This window comes from Harpia harpyja, chromosome 5 (assembly GCF_026419915.1).
Source record: "Harpia harpyja isolate bHarHar1 chromosome 5, bHarHar1 primary haplotype, whole genome shotgun sequence".
NCBI classification, from domain to species: domain Eukaryota; kingdom Metazoa; phylum Chordata; class Aves; order Accipitriformes; family Accipitridae; genus Harpia; species Harpia harpyja.
Window position 1 is genome coordinate 63,835,078 of NC_068944.1, and position 15,008 is coordinate 63,850,085.

Here is a 15,008-nt window from a genome sequence, read left to right on the forward strand (position 1 = left end):
TGTGAAAGGTAGACATAACCAAACACTCCAAAGCTCTCCAGACACTATGTTAAATATGTGACCTCATAAAAATTCACCATTAACCTTTTCAACAATGTAACTGATGCTAATTTCTAACCAGGGGAGGGGAACATGTTTACCAACACCAATACAAAGATGTATCTGCATTTTCCAGCAGACACAGACCCAGCATTTGCCTGTTCCTACAAAATGGCCTTAACATCACAAGAATATTCCCTACCAGCTGCCTGCATCAGGGCTGGAACAAATTCAGGCAAAGAATCTAGTATAATAATCATCCCCACCAGCAAACCTAAATGCCACCGATACCACTGACAAGCTCTGCATTGACTAACAAGAGACCTAGATACCCAGCCTAGCTAAGAACACCTCACAATAGATGTCTGAAGTTAGGTGTGATGAATCCCACTTTAGATTTCCCTTTAAGAAAAATCTGTTAAATGGAGATCAAGGGTGAAGTTTAGAATTGCAGCATCACCGAGGTCAAATGTGCCTTGTGCCCCAAAGAGACCAAAGTGTGCATGTGCAGCGGGATTAGGGCATTGTTCTAAAAAATAGTTTGGGAGAGAGGCTGATGCAATAACAACCCAGAGTTTCAAGGCAGTATGCTGTGGCCAATGAGCTCAACCATCACGTAGGTGTTGCAAATTTGAGTCCTACCCTGTACAGGTTTCCATGACTGAATGTTGCACTCCCACTGGCATTGCCTTTTGAAGTTTTTTTAGAGAACAAAGTTGGCTGATTCAATATTAATATTTCACTTTGCTGTTCTATACACATGCATATCCCGTTTTAATTTACAAATATGATCAAATAGCTTTAATTAAAGAAAACTAAGATTACGAAACAGTATTATGGTAATACAGTGGTTTTCAACTCCAGTCCATGGACTGCTGGAGATATGTGGGCTACTTCAAAGATGCTGGTGAAAGGTATTTAAATAGAAAAAATATGCCTTCTGTCAGTAAATGAACAGTGCTTTACCACTGGCAAATTCTCAGGGATCTGAGAAGGAAAGAAAACTCCTGGGATAAGATAAATGTGATACATTATTCCTGCCTATCAGTTTTTGAACAGAAACTCAATGTAATTTAAAAAGAAAGGAAGAAACAAACAAACAAACAAAAAAAAGCCCAAACCCCAAACCAACAAGTAGCTACAGCACAGAACATCAGCATGTTCAAAGAGGTTGCTGTGGGCACCCAAAATAGCCCTATTCAAGGGACTGGCATAGGGCTCACATCACTTAATGCATTGCCAGAATAATTCAGTCAACTTGGTTAATTATGTTTAACACGAAAAATGAAACACAAATATCAACTTTCTACTTTACAGAACTCAGCAGATCACTGGAGGCAAGAGGCCATAGAAAATTTCACCATTGAAAATACTGAATTCTTGAAAAGGAGGCCATAAAAAGAATGTCAGACTGAAAAATTTTAGTAACGTTGCCCAAGCTACTCAGGAAAGCCACAAAATAGATGACTTCCATCACAAAATATTTTAGAAAATTCAAGTAGTGCACAAACTCCATTAATCATTTGTAAATGTTGCTCTAAATCAAAAGACAGCTGGAACCAAACCAACCCCTTTTATTCCCCAGTCCTGCTTAAGTAAAAACCTTGGTAGAATTCAGATGTGTCATTTATCTCTACAGCACCACTGCACCATATCAGTGCTATGAGCAGAATTAGTGCTGCTAAATGGAAATTATCTGATTAAGGGTTCAAAGATGTAATCCCTTCCAAATTGTCAGACTGACTTTACCTTAAGGGCTAAACCAACTTGAATTACGTTTGTGTATGCTGCAGGCTAAGACCATGCACATGAATAGTTACCAGAGATGGGCTAACCTGCAATGACTTGTTACCACTTGGTAAATGGGTCATGTCTGAATTCTGTGTTTTTCCTCCCTACCCTCTCAGCAATTCCAAATATTTCTAAGCATAACGAACACCTTCATTTCATTATCACAAAGTATACAGGAATAGGGAAGAATCACTTAGGATACACATATAGCAGTCTGTACTTGCACTGAGACACACCACCACCCCAAATACAAAGTTGCATTAATAACTACAATTGCCTAAACCAACATTAATTATCTACAAAAAGAAATTGTTTCCAGTAAAATAATCTCCAAAACTCGTTGGCAACAGATTCTCCTAACACAGACTTAAAATTGCCTTGTAATATCTTGTACCCTTACACAAGTTGGAAATTCAGAAAAGCTTAGTTTTCTCAAAGAGATGAGGTAGTCAGGCTTAAACTTTCAAACATCAAGAAACACGGGCACGTGGCACATCTCCACATGAATATATCGCTGACCTTTTTCAATGTACCATTATATGTAATGTACCTACTCTGCCTTAGCAGGCCGGTGCATTGCTTAAAAATGAAGTCAGTATCTAATATCTTTTCTGTGTAAACTAAGGCTTGTATTGGGAGAAATGTAGTGAATATCAGGCTGTACTTAATCCCTACATTCAAGTAAAAAGCTTATTCTACATAATTTTACACATGGCATGGTCTCTTTGCCCCTTTTGAAATCCCTTTGTTATTCACAGGATGCCTTTTGATAGTAGCCTCTCACATATCACTCAGAGTGAAAATCCTTGACGAGAAGGCTCCTCTGTGTCAATGGTATCTGTGGTGGGTTGACCCCAGCCAACAGCCAAACACCCACCCAGCCTCTCGCTCACTGCCCTCTCCCACGGGATGGGAAGAAAACAGGAAGAAGGCAAGAAGACTTGTGAATTGAGTTTCAGAAGCCATGGGACAGGCAAGATCTCTTAAATGCTCATTCTTTTCTTTCCTTTGTTTACCAAAAAAAGCGGTTGGGAGAAGATCTATCAGGGACCCTCAGGTCTGTCCAGTAGAACACAGTTTTGCCAAGTGCATGCATTACTCTTCCATTAAGTACATTTATGTTCAGTAGCACTGCGTGCCATGTGCAGGCAATTCCAAATACCGACGACAGCTTCAGGAAGCAGCATTGTGTATAAATCCTGTGTAATTCAGGGGTTTCAGCCATTTGTGTTCTGCTGACTGCAGCATTTTAAGTCTAAAGGAAATGAAATATCCCCTGGTGTATCAACCCATGTTAACAAAGGGTCTCCCTGATAAATAAGGTAGCACTCTATACCCACTTTGTTCAGATGTCACTGATCACTTCACCAAATGTGAGTCACTGAAGTCAGGCCCTTTGCATACTTATTTCTACAGCATCTACAATATTCTGTTTCACTGGTAAATAATAATCTTCTGAAGTGTCAGATATTCATCCAATGCTTACTACTTTCCACAGAGGAGCAAAATGTGAAAATTTAAGATCAGGCTACATAACTGCATGGGCATTTTGTGCCGAAGAATTTTTAAGTACTAGTATTTCTCATGAGGCTAATTGTGATTTTAGAAGTTATGGTACCAATACTGAAGTCCATTCCACAAGTGAAGAAATTGGCTTTTATTGGATTTTTTATTTGAAATAGAAAGGGAAAGTAATAAGGTGCAGGAGTGATAAAAAAATGGGAAAGGTGGGAGCTGCAACAGCATAGAAACCCCCAGGGACAAACATCAAATGCAATAAAGGAACTACAGGACCAGAATGGGAGCTATGAAAATTCAATTCTCTTCTGTAGGAATGGAGGTTTCAGAGGCCATGCATGGTTTCAGCCATGCTCTTAGACAGTCAACCTTTTAGCATTTGCTTGACTAAATGTAAAAGCATTATATTTTAAAAAATGGAGCAGATATCCTCGACAGTAGCATAATAAGGTATTTCTGCACATGAAGGAAATATTTTAAAATATAATGTCTTCTCTTGGGAAAGTTTTTTTTTTTCCACTGCTCAACTTTTTCTCTGCTTTTTTCAATAAGTGTTTTCCAGGAAATGTTTTCTGCTGCCTTCTATTCTTATCCACTCTTTTTACGTTCCAGGTGTTTACAGCTATTTTTTATTATCCATGGATCATTTAGTATAGCACCTCAAAACTTTAGCATACAACTAACAGGAAGAAAAAAATGACATAGGAATTAACAATAAAATTACCTAATTGAAAAAGTAGTTGATTAAAAAGACTGAGACATTTAAAGTGTTAATTTTGGCCTGTAAAACAAATAAAAGTTATTTGCACAAAGTTATATGTTTCTAAGCATAGCCAGACTCTTGCTATAGTATCAAGTTAGAAAATTAGGTAAGCATAGAGAGTATATATCATTTATCACCACAATGTAAAGACTCCACTTCTCTGTTCCCAGTTACCTAATTTCTCCTTGAAATCAATGAAAGGGTGAAAAGACACGTAGTGTCTCAGGCAACTGAACTGAATTCTCTTGCACAAATTAGAATTTTGGCCATGAAGTTAATTTCTCTTTTGATGTCAATTTGTTCTGCCTTATCTTCATACTCAACTAATGCACCTTCTGATTCTTGATGACACGCAAGCTGTCACATGCCGAAGGTAACAACCTTCTCTAAGGAGAACAAGAAATGAGGAAACAAATGGAAGTAAGCATACCAAAAATCCAGAATGTTTTGTGTCTTCCAGCTTCCTGTCATCTCCAAAGTAAAACCATGTAGTTGTTTAAAAGAACTAAAATGGACCTGATATATTTACTTTCTATCAGAAATACTAAAAGGATGTTCTGCTCAAAATGAAGCAATGGATACTTTCATAGGCCCAATAGGAGACAAGATGTAAAGCATCACTCCATTCTTCCCCTCTATCTACCTAGCACATCAGCTATCACATAATCAGCATTTGGCTGATTATTATCTTCCTGTCTTCTGCATTCTTCCCACTCCCCAAATTGAAGTTACAATCCCAGTCCTGGGTACTCCACGAAGACTTCCTCTTTTTCGAGATTGTGGCACTTTTACATGACTCTTAAGTGCTTCTACAAGCTCTGTGAGTATAGAGGGAGCAGAATGGCAACTAACTAGTGCAGATCTCAACGAACAGTGCAGGGAGGAAAGGCTGCTCTGAAAGGATGCCTTTGTGTGTCCTTACAGCAGCATGAAACCAGATGTTTAACATGTACATCTTAAAGAGCTGCATGAACCAAAAATGCTGCATACACGAAATGGTGTGTATCGGTGATGTGTATCTATTCAGAAAGACAAAAGAGTTAGTTAAATTAGATAAGATCTGATTTTCTTCATCATTCATGTGAATTTCATTCAAGGTCAAAAAAAAGAGAAAAAAGCTGGTATAACATTTGAGAAGCTTTCAAGAATCCCACTGATTATTTTCAGCCCTATAATTTCTTCCAGCTCTACTAAGCAAGCTGAAGTTGCCTGCAAAACCTTTGTCCTCCAGAATATTCTCAAAGTATTTGCTACTATAAGTAGTCACTTAAAAGCCTGTAGAGTTATCTGCTGTATAGATATTCTTTTTCTTACCCATGGAAGTTACCAGTATGTAGTGAAACTAAATATCCTAAACTCTACATTAAATGTGTACTTCTCATGATACACAATTTACAAGATAGTTAACATGGGACATACTGTGATGGGCAGTTATGGTATTTAAGCCAGAAGTAATTCTTGAACTAAGGATGATGGTAACAGTAGAGCCAGAAAGGTGCAGAAAGCTTTACCATATACAAAATTCTCATCTGCTGAGTTCGTACCAATCCATAAAGAAAAACTAAGGCTTGTCACAGCCATGTTTATTATAAATCCAGATGCTGCATTCCCATGAGATAATAGAAAAATAGATACTGTAAAAGATGAATGGACATGATGAAGGCTAAAATTCAAAACTCAAAACCAGCCCCAAGGCGATGAAAGGAGGAGCCAGCCATGAATAATAAACATTCTGACAAATATAATTTAGCTTATTAAATGCTGCTGAATCTTATTCTGTGGCCTATACATACCTCAGAAAAATTCAAAAATACACCTAGGAAAATGTTTTCAGACACACTCCAACAATGTTTTACTGTCCTATGTTTATTTATTATAGTTTTGTTTCCAAATGGTCTAATTGAAAACCCTACCCATTTCTTTTTTGTGAATCAGTTAATTTTTCATATTTAAGCATGTCTGGTCCTAAGACTTATTGGAGATAGCCACAGGGCATGACATTTGCCCAAAAGCAACACATTCAGATTAAAAAGGCCTGACACAGGACAAGTTTGGGAGAATCAGGAGCTGAGATCTTTTTCTGGCCAAGCTACAAGCATTTGCCAAGTGCCAGCTATTAAGGGGAATCTTTGTTACTAAGCCTACATCAAAGCTCTTTTGATAAAGAACAGCTTTCACTTCAAGTAATCCACATCACAGCAATTTTATGTTCTTTAATTCTACTACTGCATTACCTAGTATCTCAAAACCAGAGCTGAACTCATATATGCCAAGAGATGGTCTTCTCTGCAAAGAGCCAATACTCTGCTGGAGCAAGTTTTGTGTGCAGTGCAACGGGTTAAGCTGGGTTTCCTATGACACCTATCACTGCTCAGATTTGGTAAGTTCAGTATGAACTTACTTTGGATATATAGAACGTCTCCTTCAGTGTGACACCTTATTTTCATAAATATTGTCTATCTAACCACAAGTTATTAGTATTATTGATAAAGTCGCAGGAACTGTTTTGTTAGATCAGAACTGTACCCTAGACCAGTAAGTAACCTGTCTGGCAGCAGTCAGGGGCTTGGGTTTCCAAGAATGAAGTTCCCCATTTCAAATTCTGTTTTCTGCCTTTGAAAAAACCAAGTCAGTTAACAAAGGTAGTACTTCAACACCTTCCACTCTCCTCTTCAGACTCACTTCCACAATGATACTGCTGGTACGCAGTCTACTGATAATTCAAGTCGTTTGTTAGTTCTTCAGTAAAATGCTCACTTAAAAAAAAAAAAAAGAAAAAGAAACTCAAAGTCTTAGTGGTACAGCCAGATAATTGATGAAACTTCTCAATTAAAAATATAATAGCAAATAATTTCAAAAAGGTATCTTCCTCTGAGCTTTATGACAAGCTTTGCTGTGCTACAGACAGTTTCTGTAAGGATATGTGGAGTGTGACAGCATTTGTTTAAGTCATCTGGTTAAGTCCCATTCAGTATAAAATAACAAGTAAGAAGGAAAGTGATATATTAAATGCACACAGATGCACAAAAATTGCCGAATGAGCAGGTGGTAACAAAGCCAACAGTGAAGAGCAGAACTCTTCAGGCCGTTAAAGGAGCTGCCCAGGAAGTCACCCTGAAGAGGGTCAGCCTGAGCTTTGCCTCTGATAAGAAGGGGGAAACACAATTATTGTATCACAATATATTTGAGGGGGGCGTATGGGACTGTGCAAAACTTTTTATGGGATATCAGCAGGGGCTTCTGGGATCATGTAAAATTTCCTTCACAAAACTGGCCAAAGGCAGGGAAAGGAAGGATCAGTGTGGATCTAGGAGGACATGTGGGAAAATGGGGTGGAGAGGGGCTCACATATGAACCAGCAGTGGTCAGTGCACTTGTCTGACTGAGCTCTTTGCCTGATCATGGCAGCCTATCCTATCTTCCTAAGCCCCTTTCTTGACTAGTTATCTTTCTTAACTAGTTATCTTTCCCCAGTGAATTTAATCCTGTGGATGTGTAATCTGCTAGCAGACAAGCTGGAGTAGCCAGTGAGTAGAAGGAGACACACATACATGCACAGACGGGTTGGGGAACCCAAGGTCCAGGCATGGATATTAGATGGACTGAGGGTCCATGCAGATATTTGAGGGAGCTGTGAATGTGGGTGTGCTGGTGAGTACAGGGAGTGAGGGTGTGTGAGTGGTCACTTGGGAATTTCAGCCCTGATCAGCTGGAGAGGGGGAGCAGGACTTCACTATCTGTACTTACATTATATATGATTTTTGGTAGAGTTGTATGTGCTGTGGTAGTCTGCATGGCTGGCTGTTAGTGTCCTCTGTGTGTGCGTGCATACGCTTGTCCAGGACACACGCGAGTCTAAGAACGCTCCCGGGTCCAAAGAGTGTACATGGATGGACTTCAGCAGCCAGGAGTAGCAGTCCCCAGGTCCTGGAGACCACCGGATTCAGCAGCTCCCATAAGATCCTTAGGCTTATTTTTAAAAAAATCCACTCTACAGATGGCCTATGGGAATAGTAAAAGAACTGAACTTGAAAAGAAAAGAATATGGTGAATTTTATTATAGGCAAAATACTGTCCAAATATCAAAGAAAATGCTGAAAAAACTGTACTTGTCTGCACTGCTATAGTACTCTTGCAGTCATCACTTCTGACATTTAAAATTTATTAAAAAGAAACTTTAAAAGAATTGCATAAAAGTGAAATACAATTTACAGAATGGTACTGCAGGTAGTTTATCATATAATTAATGCTATTTTCTGCACAATGAAGATAAATCTGTGCTGTTGTTTTGCCTGCTAGCCAGCCTTCTGAACGTATTTTACAATACCAATCACATTACAACTTGTCTGTGATGATACTGTTTACCAACTGACCAGGGAAAGAGTATCTCATCACAATGGTATTTAACGCCCTACTATGGATTATATCTTACTTTGAATTTAGTTCAAAATGATGACTAGTTCAAGCTCTCATTTACTTGTTTCTCCTTTTTATCTCCATTCTGCAATAACAGCCATTATCATTGCAGATTCCGCATTCTAGCTGAGATGTGGAAAGTGTTCTTAATAAGGAATCACTGCCTGTCTTTGGGCAGTTAATTAGTCATCGCCACTGCCCCCCCCCCAAAAAAGAAAAAACTACTTGAAGAAAAAATAATCATCTAATTAGGCTTTACTTTGGAGTCTTGCTGAGTGTTTTTGTCTAATTTTTTAAATAATGAAACTATGCAGTTAGATAGAACTGGGACACCACGCCAGTATGGGAATACATCGGCCACAGGACTGCAGTTTAATAAAGACCAATGAATTCAACGTATCACTTCGCTCAGAGTAAGGCATGTATCCATGTATGTCCATGATGCTCATGAGCACGCTCAACTGTCCCTGGAAGACAGCTGGAAAGAAGGATTTATGACAGAAAAATGCTGTCAACAGCACAATCAGATCCCACGAAAAATACTCTCAATCGCCTGTTCTTCACACTTTTCATCTTGTAAGTACATTTAAACATGTGAATTTCTAGAATAGTAATCAAATGCATTATTTTTCAGTTTCTCTTAAGAGTAACTAACCTGCTTGGAAGCAGGTGTTTTCCATGTCTATTTGCTAGCAAAAAGACCAAGATGACAGGTGGGTATTTGCTTAAATGACCTTAGAACAGCCTGACCTATTACAGCTAACTAGCAGGTACCTGCAATTTTTTGCTTGCAATATAGCTGTCCCTGGCAGAAAGATGTCTCCCATTGTACCTCGATAGCAAGACAGACGTATGCAATTATCATTTCGGTGGTGTTAAGATATCACATCCCTTTGCCTGCCTAAAATGCAGGCATTGTTTGGTTTCTTAACTGCCGGATGTCTGGCATGAGGAGTTTGTGCAGTCTAGCTTTCTGAATGATAGCCGCTTCCCCAGACTACAGTGAAACTAAATCTTCAATTTTTCATGGAAAAAAAGCAGTAGTAACGTGTAAAATATGTGCTTTTCAACTTGAGTTTTATGCACAGAGCTTACGTTGACGTAGCCAATACAGGCAAACAACCTAAGCAGGTGTTGAATAAGCCTTCCTAAGGAAAGCATGCCAATGCGTGATTGAACTACAGTCCCTGGGACAGCAGTTGTAATTTAACCACCACAGTGCATCAGAAAAAAGTGAAGTCGTGTGCACTTCCGATCTTGCCGAGCAGCAGGAGCTCGCACGGCACCGCAAGACAGAGGGTGACGAACTAGTCTTCATGCAGCCGGCGTGAAGCGCCAGATGGGCGAGCCAGGCCCCTCGCAGGCCTCACGCAGGGCGGGCAGGCAGCACAGCCAGCTCCCGCCGTCACCCACCGGAGGCACCGCGCGCCGCCAGCCGCGGCGGACACCAGCCCGGCCCATGAGGCGCAGGGGAGCCGCACGGGGGCTGTGCCTGGCACCCCCCGCAGCGAGAGCGTAACGGCCGGGCCGGACGCCGCGGCGCAGGCAGCTGCAGCCCCCTCAGGCCTCGGGTGGGGGCGGTGGAACGCCCCGCCCCGCTCCGCGGCGGCGGCCGGGCCCGGCGCAGCTTCCGGGGGAGCCGGCGGCCGTTCGGGGCGGCGGCGGCGCCATGAAGCTGACGCGGCAGAAGCACGCCAAGAAGAACATGGGCTTCTACAAGCACAACTTCCACTTCCGCGAGCCCTTCCAGGTGCTGCTGGACGGCACCTTCTGCCAGGCCGCGCTCCGCAACAAGATCCAGATCCGGGAGCAGCTGCCCGGGTACCTCGACGGCGCCACGCAGCTCTGCACCACCCGGTAAGGCGCGGGGCGCGGGGGGGAGGCCGCGGGGCAGCCCCAGTGCGCATGCCCGGGGCAGGCGGGGGGCTGCAGACCACGGAGGGTGGGAGCCCCAATGCGCATGCCTGGGGGGTGGGGTGTGAGCGCTCTGGAGTCGGAGTGTGCGTGGCGCGGTGCGCATGCGCGGGGAGGTGGTGGGTGAGCGCGGTCGCTCCGCCTCTCTTCAGGCACCACGGCGGGGCGGGGCGGGGCGGGGCGGGCGTCGTGGGGCTCCCGGCTCGCGCGGTTATGGGGCCGAGGGCGGTAGCTGTGGCGAGGAGGTAGCGCTGTGGGCTGTAGTTAACGTGCAGAAGGACAGGAGGTTCTTTCAGTACCAGCTGCCTTTCCGAAGGTGGCAGAAACTGGTGAGGGATGAGGTGGGGCAAGGGGTAATCCCGGTGCGTGAGGGACGTCTGGGTGGGCCTCTTCCCACTCCCAGCAGCGTGGTGGCGAAGCGAGAACAGCAGAGGCAAGCTCAGATCTCTTGGGCAGGGAGGGGATTGCTGCTCGTATGGAGTTTCAGCCTGCCTGCAATGGATTGTTTCCAAGCAAGAACAAGGATGTACTAGACAAAGGCGTGGAAGTAAAGCATGCGCACTAAATATCTAAGTTGCCTTGAAGTTACCTTCGTTTTTACTTGACTTTGTATATTGCGTGTGATAAAATCTCCTTCAGTTGGATTTCTGCAATGACAGAATAGCCAACTGCCCGTCATGGAGGCAAGTAGTGAAAATATGAGGAAGATGTATACCCTAGGCTACAAAATTAAATGCTGAGCCTTCTTGCAAAGCATACAGAACTGGCCCGTACTTCTAAACAGTATAAAGTATCAAGTCATGACCATAGCTGTGAAAGGTTTGGGAATCACTTTGATCCAAACTGTATTCCACTCATGTCTAAATGTCACTTCTTGCTTCTTTCTTTCAGCAATATCTATTGGTCTTTTTGACCTGTTTTTGCTTAGGGCAGCTGAATGAACTCATTTTCTCTGCTCTCAGAATGCTAAGTTGGTGAGGCAGCACCTCAATGACATGACCAGAGCTTCCCTGAGGAGATGAGCTGGCTCGCTGTGAGAGTCTTTGCAAAAAGAACAGGCTTAAAGACTGTCCTCAAAGGCTAAACTTTCTTCTCTGGAGAGAAAAATAGTTGCTACCATATCCTTGAAACTGTATTTCAAGGCCATACATTCCTACCACTGTCCACATTTAATAGTAAGACTCAGTGACCAGAGTAAGTTAGGTTTCATCTCCTGTTCATTTCTGCGTATCCAAGCTAACGTCCTCATATAGACTGCTATGCTGTCCTGTGTGAACATCTGCTCTGAGTGCTGCTAAGAGGAGGATTTTAGGTTTGCATTTTATTCTCCAATTGCAGTGCTGTGGAGCCATAAACCTCCAGCTTTTTAATCATAAGGACAGTCTTTTTTCTTCTGCTGCTTGAGGTGGTTGGATTCTGATAGCAAGTTTGAAGCAAGGTGATGGACGCTAATAGAGAGTTTAACTTGCATGCAGTGATTAATCAGTTCGTGCTAATTCAAGTCATTTTGTTAAGTAGTAGTTCACATGTTAGGTGATATCTGAACATAAATGTAAGGACTTGTCACTGATATGAAATATTTTAAAATAATTTGATATAACTGAATGTTGTTACTGATTAATCCTGTTTGTAACTGAGGAAATCTTGCTGACGTCTTCAGATGGGCTACTGCTTTCAGATTACTGGGTGCCATTTACAACTCACAGAGCCTGAACAACTGGGCATTGTTCATTCCTAATTAACTCAGGTCAATCTTTTGCTGGTGTAAAAAATGTGTAGCTATTTCCTCGTTTAGAAATCATTATTGCTTTGGTTTTCAGATGTGTTCTGAAAGAACTGGAATCATTGGGGAAAGCACTGTATGGAGCAAAATTAATTGCCCAAAGACTTCAAGTTCGAAACTGTTCTCACCACAAGGATCCTGTGAGTGGTTCGGCCTGTTTACTTTCCATGATTGAAGAAGGCAACCCTCATCACTTCTTCATCGGTACACAGGTAAATGCTCATGAGAAATGTAACTCCATTTCATTTGAAGTGATCCTTTGATACCTAAGGGTAAGGAAACCTACAGAAACCTCAGTTATGAGATTTTTAAATACCTTGTGGGAATTAATCTTGTAAAGCCTTACTCGCTCTTAAATGTGTTTGCTAATTATGAAGTAGGGAATCTTTTGTCTTATTTGAACAACCAGATTTTTTTACCCTAGAAGGATATTGCTTAGTTTAGCAGAAAGTGTAGAAAACATACTGACTACCTCTTGACATGTAAGAAAACAACTGATGAATGTTTATTTGCATTTTGCTTGTGTGTGCATCCCCTGCCCTGAACTGTTTTGCACAGTAGTCTTAAAAGTGAAATTAAGTGTTAAACGACCATATAACTTCAATTTTAAGAAACCGAGGAGGTTTTAACTAAAGAATAAAGATAGAACTTGTGTACAAATAAGAAAGGCAGGTTTTTTTCTTATGTCTGTTATTGGGACTGTATGTATAAATTATATACAATATATAAAAAATGGTTTACAGTAGAATTCTTTATGTAAGATACAAGGAGTTTAAAATGACTTGTTATAGAAGAAATTATGTTACTTCTTGTGAACTGGTGGACTGCATACCAATGAACTGGGACTTTTTCCTCAAAAAATGCAAGTATGCTTATACATGTGTGAAAAAAAGGAAACATTAATAAATTTTCCATCAAAGTACAGCTAATCAGAAGGAGAGAAATTGAAATTTAAATTGCTCTGAAAGGCACTGCCATGTATATCTGCTAGATTAAGTTTCTTATCTTTTTCATAATGTAATTTATCTTCATAGTTTTGTATTAAAAGTAGGTGCATTTGAATTGCAAATACCGTTTAATCCCAAAATATTGACTAAAATACTTAATTTTACAGGACCAGGATTTAGCAAACAAAGTGAAAAAGAAGGCTGGCGTTCCTCTCCTCTTTATTATTCAGAACACTATGGTGCTAGACAAACCTTCTCCTAAATCTTTAGCATTTGTTCAAAAGTTGCAGACAAATCAGCTTGTTCCAGAGCACCAAAAACAAAGTATTGTGCAGCTTAAAGAAAAAGAAGGACTGGCAAAGCTAGAAGGTGAAAAGAGAAGAAAACGTAAAAGGGCAGGCGGCCCCAATCCTCTCAGCTGTCTGAAGAAGAAAAAGAAGAAAACACAGGAGGGTCAGGAGCCTTCTGCTGAAAAGAAGAAAAGAAGAAAAAGAAAGCGAAATAGGGTTAAAGCAGAAGCCCTGCAGTCAGTCCAGAAGAATGAAGAAGAATAAACCCATCTTTGTAAATAATGCAGGACTTGAAGATTGTTTGAACTTTACAAAAAGAAAGGTTAATATGCAGTCATGTGAAATCAAGTTGTTAATATTAAAACTTATTTTTATGAGGTGGTACTGCTTATTACTGCATCTCAGTATTTGCAGGTTATTGTCCTAGTAATTTATTCTGTTGTTTAGTAATTGAGTTTGTGACAAAATATATAGGAACCCTCATGTTTCATTATTCTCTCCGGCATCTTGATTCCTGCCAGAGAGTTCACAAGATTGGTCACAATTTTTTAGAAATGCTTCTTGGGTTTCATAATGGTTTTGGTGGGATGCTAGACTTCTTTCTTATTGTAGGTTGCTATTCTTACTTAAACAGTTGTTCTGTTACAGAATGTGGAATTGACCTGAAAGAGCATAGTATCTTACTTATCTGTATTGTTTGAATACAAAAGTTAACTCTTCTACAAAGTGACCAGATGCCTTTAAGAAGGCCCTTCCAGCCTAAATTACTCCATAAATTCCATGTGAGTCTGTTGTTCATGATCTTTATTTATTAAGAAGATCCTGGAGGGCATGTGGTTGATATTCCTGACATCATAATGGCATCTCTAGTGTGTCTAGCTTATCTCTGGTTTATTCTTCCTTTGTAAATAGGAAGAATGCAGCTTGAAAGTGCTGAATCAAAGCACTGGCTAAGACCTAATGCCATCACATTATATATAGCACAGCTGTGGAGGAGTCCTGAAATACAGCCAGCTGATGGTAATGGGACTTGGACCCTGTTGCAGTTGTTTCACTGTTCTGTGAGGTTATGAACAGAATAGAACTGGGTTGGAGGAGAGAGCTGCCAAAAATGTTTCAGCTACCTGATTTTTTTTTTTAGTAGCTGTTTCCTGTACCTTGCACGTTTGGTGGCATTAGGAGGCAGAAGTGAGTGACTAGATGACATAATACAGGGGTATGCAGTTGAGTGCGTGCTGTGGCACAGGTGTGCTGTAACAGTGTTCCCAGTCACCTCTTACCAGATTTTTAACTTTTTCTGGCTGCATTTCTACTTAACCAAGATGTAATTCTTAAAAGGAAGGCTTTCTGTTTCTTTACCTACATGAGTGTAAGCCATGTTTTTTAAACAGTCCTTCAACCTGTATATCATACGTTTGCGAAGTAGTTCTCATGTGCGTTATCTGCACAGGTTCTTGAATGTCTGGAGTATGTACACAGCTATAATGTACGGTGCTTTCTATTGGCTTTTCAAATTACAAGGACCGTTGTTTCATGGGGTTTGAGAA

The 15,008-nt window shown here is 41.0% G+C and overlaps 1 protein-coding gene across 1 annotated transcript; it reads left to right on the top strand.

The window, feature by feature from the left end:
- The first annotated feature begins 10,130 nt into the window (after positions 1 to 10,130).
- On the top strand, positions 10,131 to 13,842 carry UTP23 (UTP23 small subunit processome component). The gene is made up of 3 exons (XM_052788192.1): positions 10,131 to 10,384; positions 12,262 to 12,436; positions 13,339 to 13,842. The coding sequence occupies exons 1-3, from the start codon at positions 10,197 to 10,199 to the stop codon at positions 13,723 to 13,725; spliced, it is 750 nt and encodes a 249-aa protein (XP_052644152.1). The 5' UTR covers positions 10,131 to 10,196; the 3' UTR covers positions 13,726 to 13,842.
- Positions 13,843 to 15,008: the final 1,166 nt, after the last annotated feature.

Bases quoted from the DNA above. Each gene is read 5' to 3' on its own strand.
- UTP23 (XM_052788192.1), top strand. From the start codon at position 10,197: ATGAAGCTGACGCGGCAGAAGCACGCCAAGAAGAACATGGGCTTCTAC. The intron at 10,385-12,261 runs GTAAGGCGCGGG...TTTGGTTTTCAG, and splicing joins ACGCAGCTCTGCACCACCCG to ATGTGTTCTGAAAGAACTGG. The intron at 12,437-13,338 runs GTAAATGCTCAT...TTAATTTTACAG, and splicing joins ACTTCTTCATCGGTACACAG to GACCAGGATTTAGCAAACAA.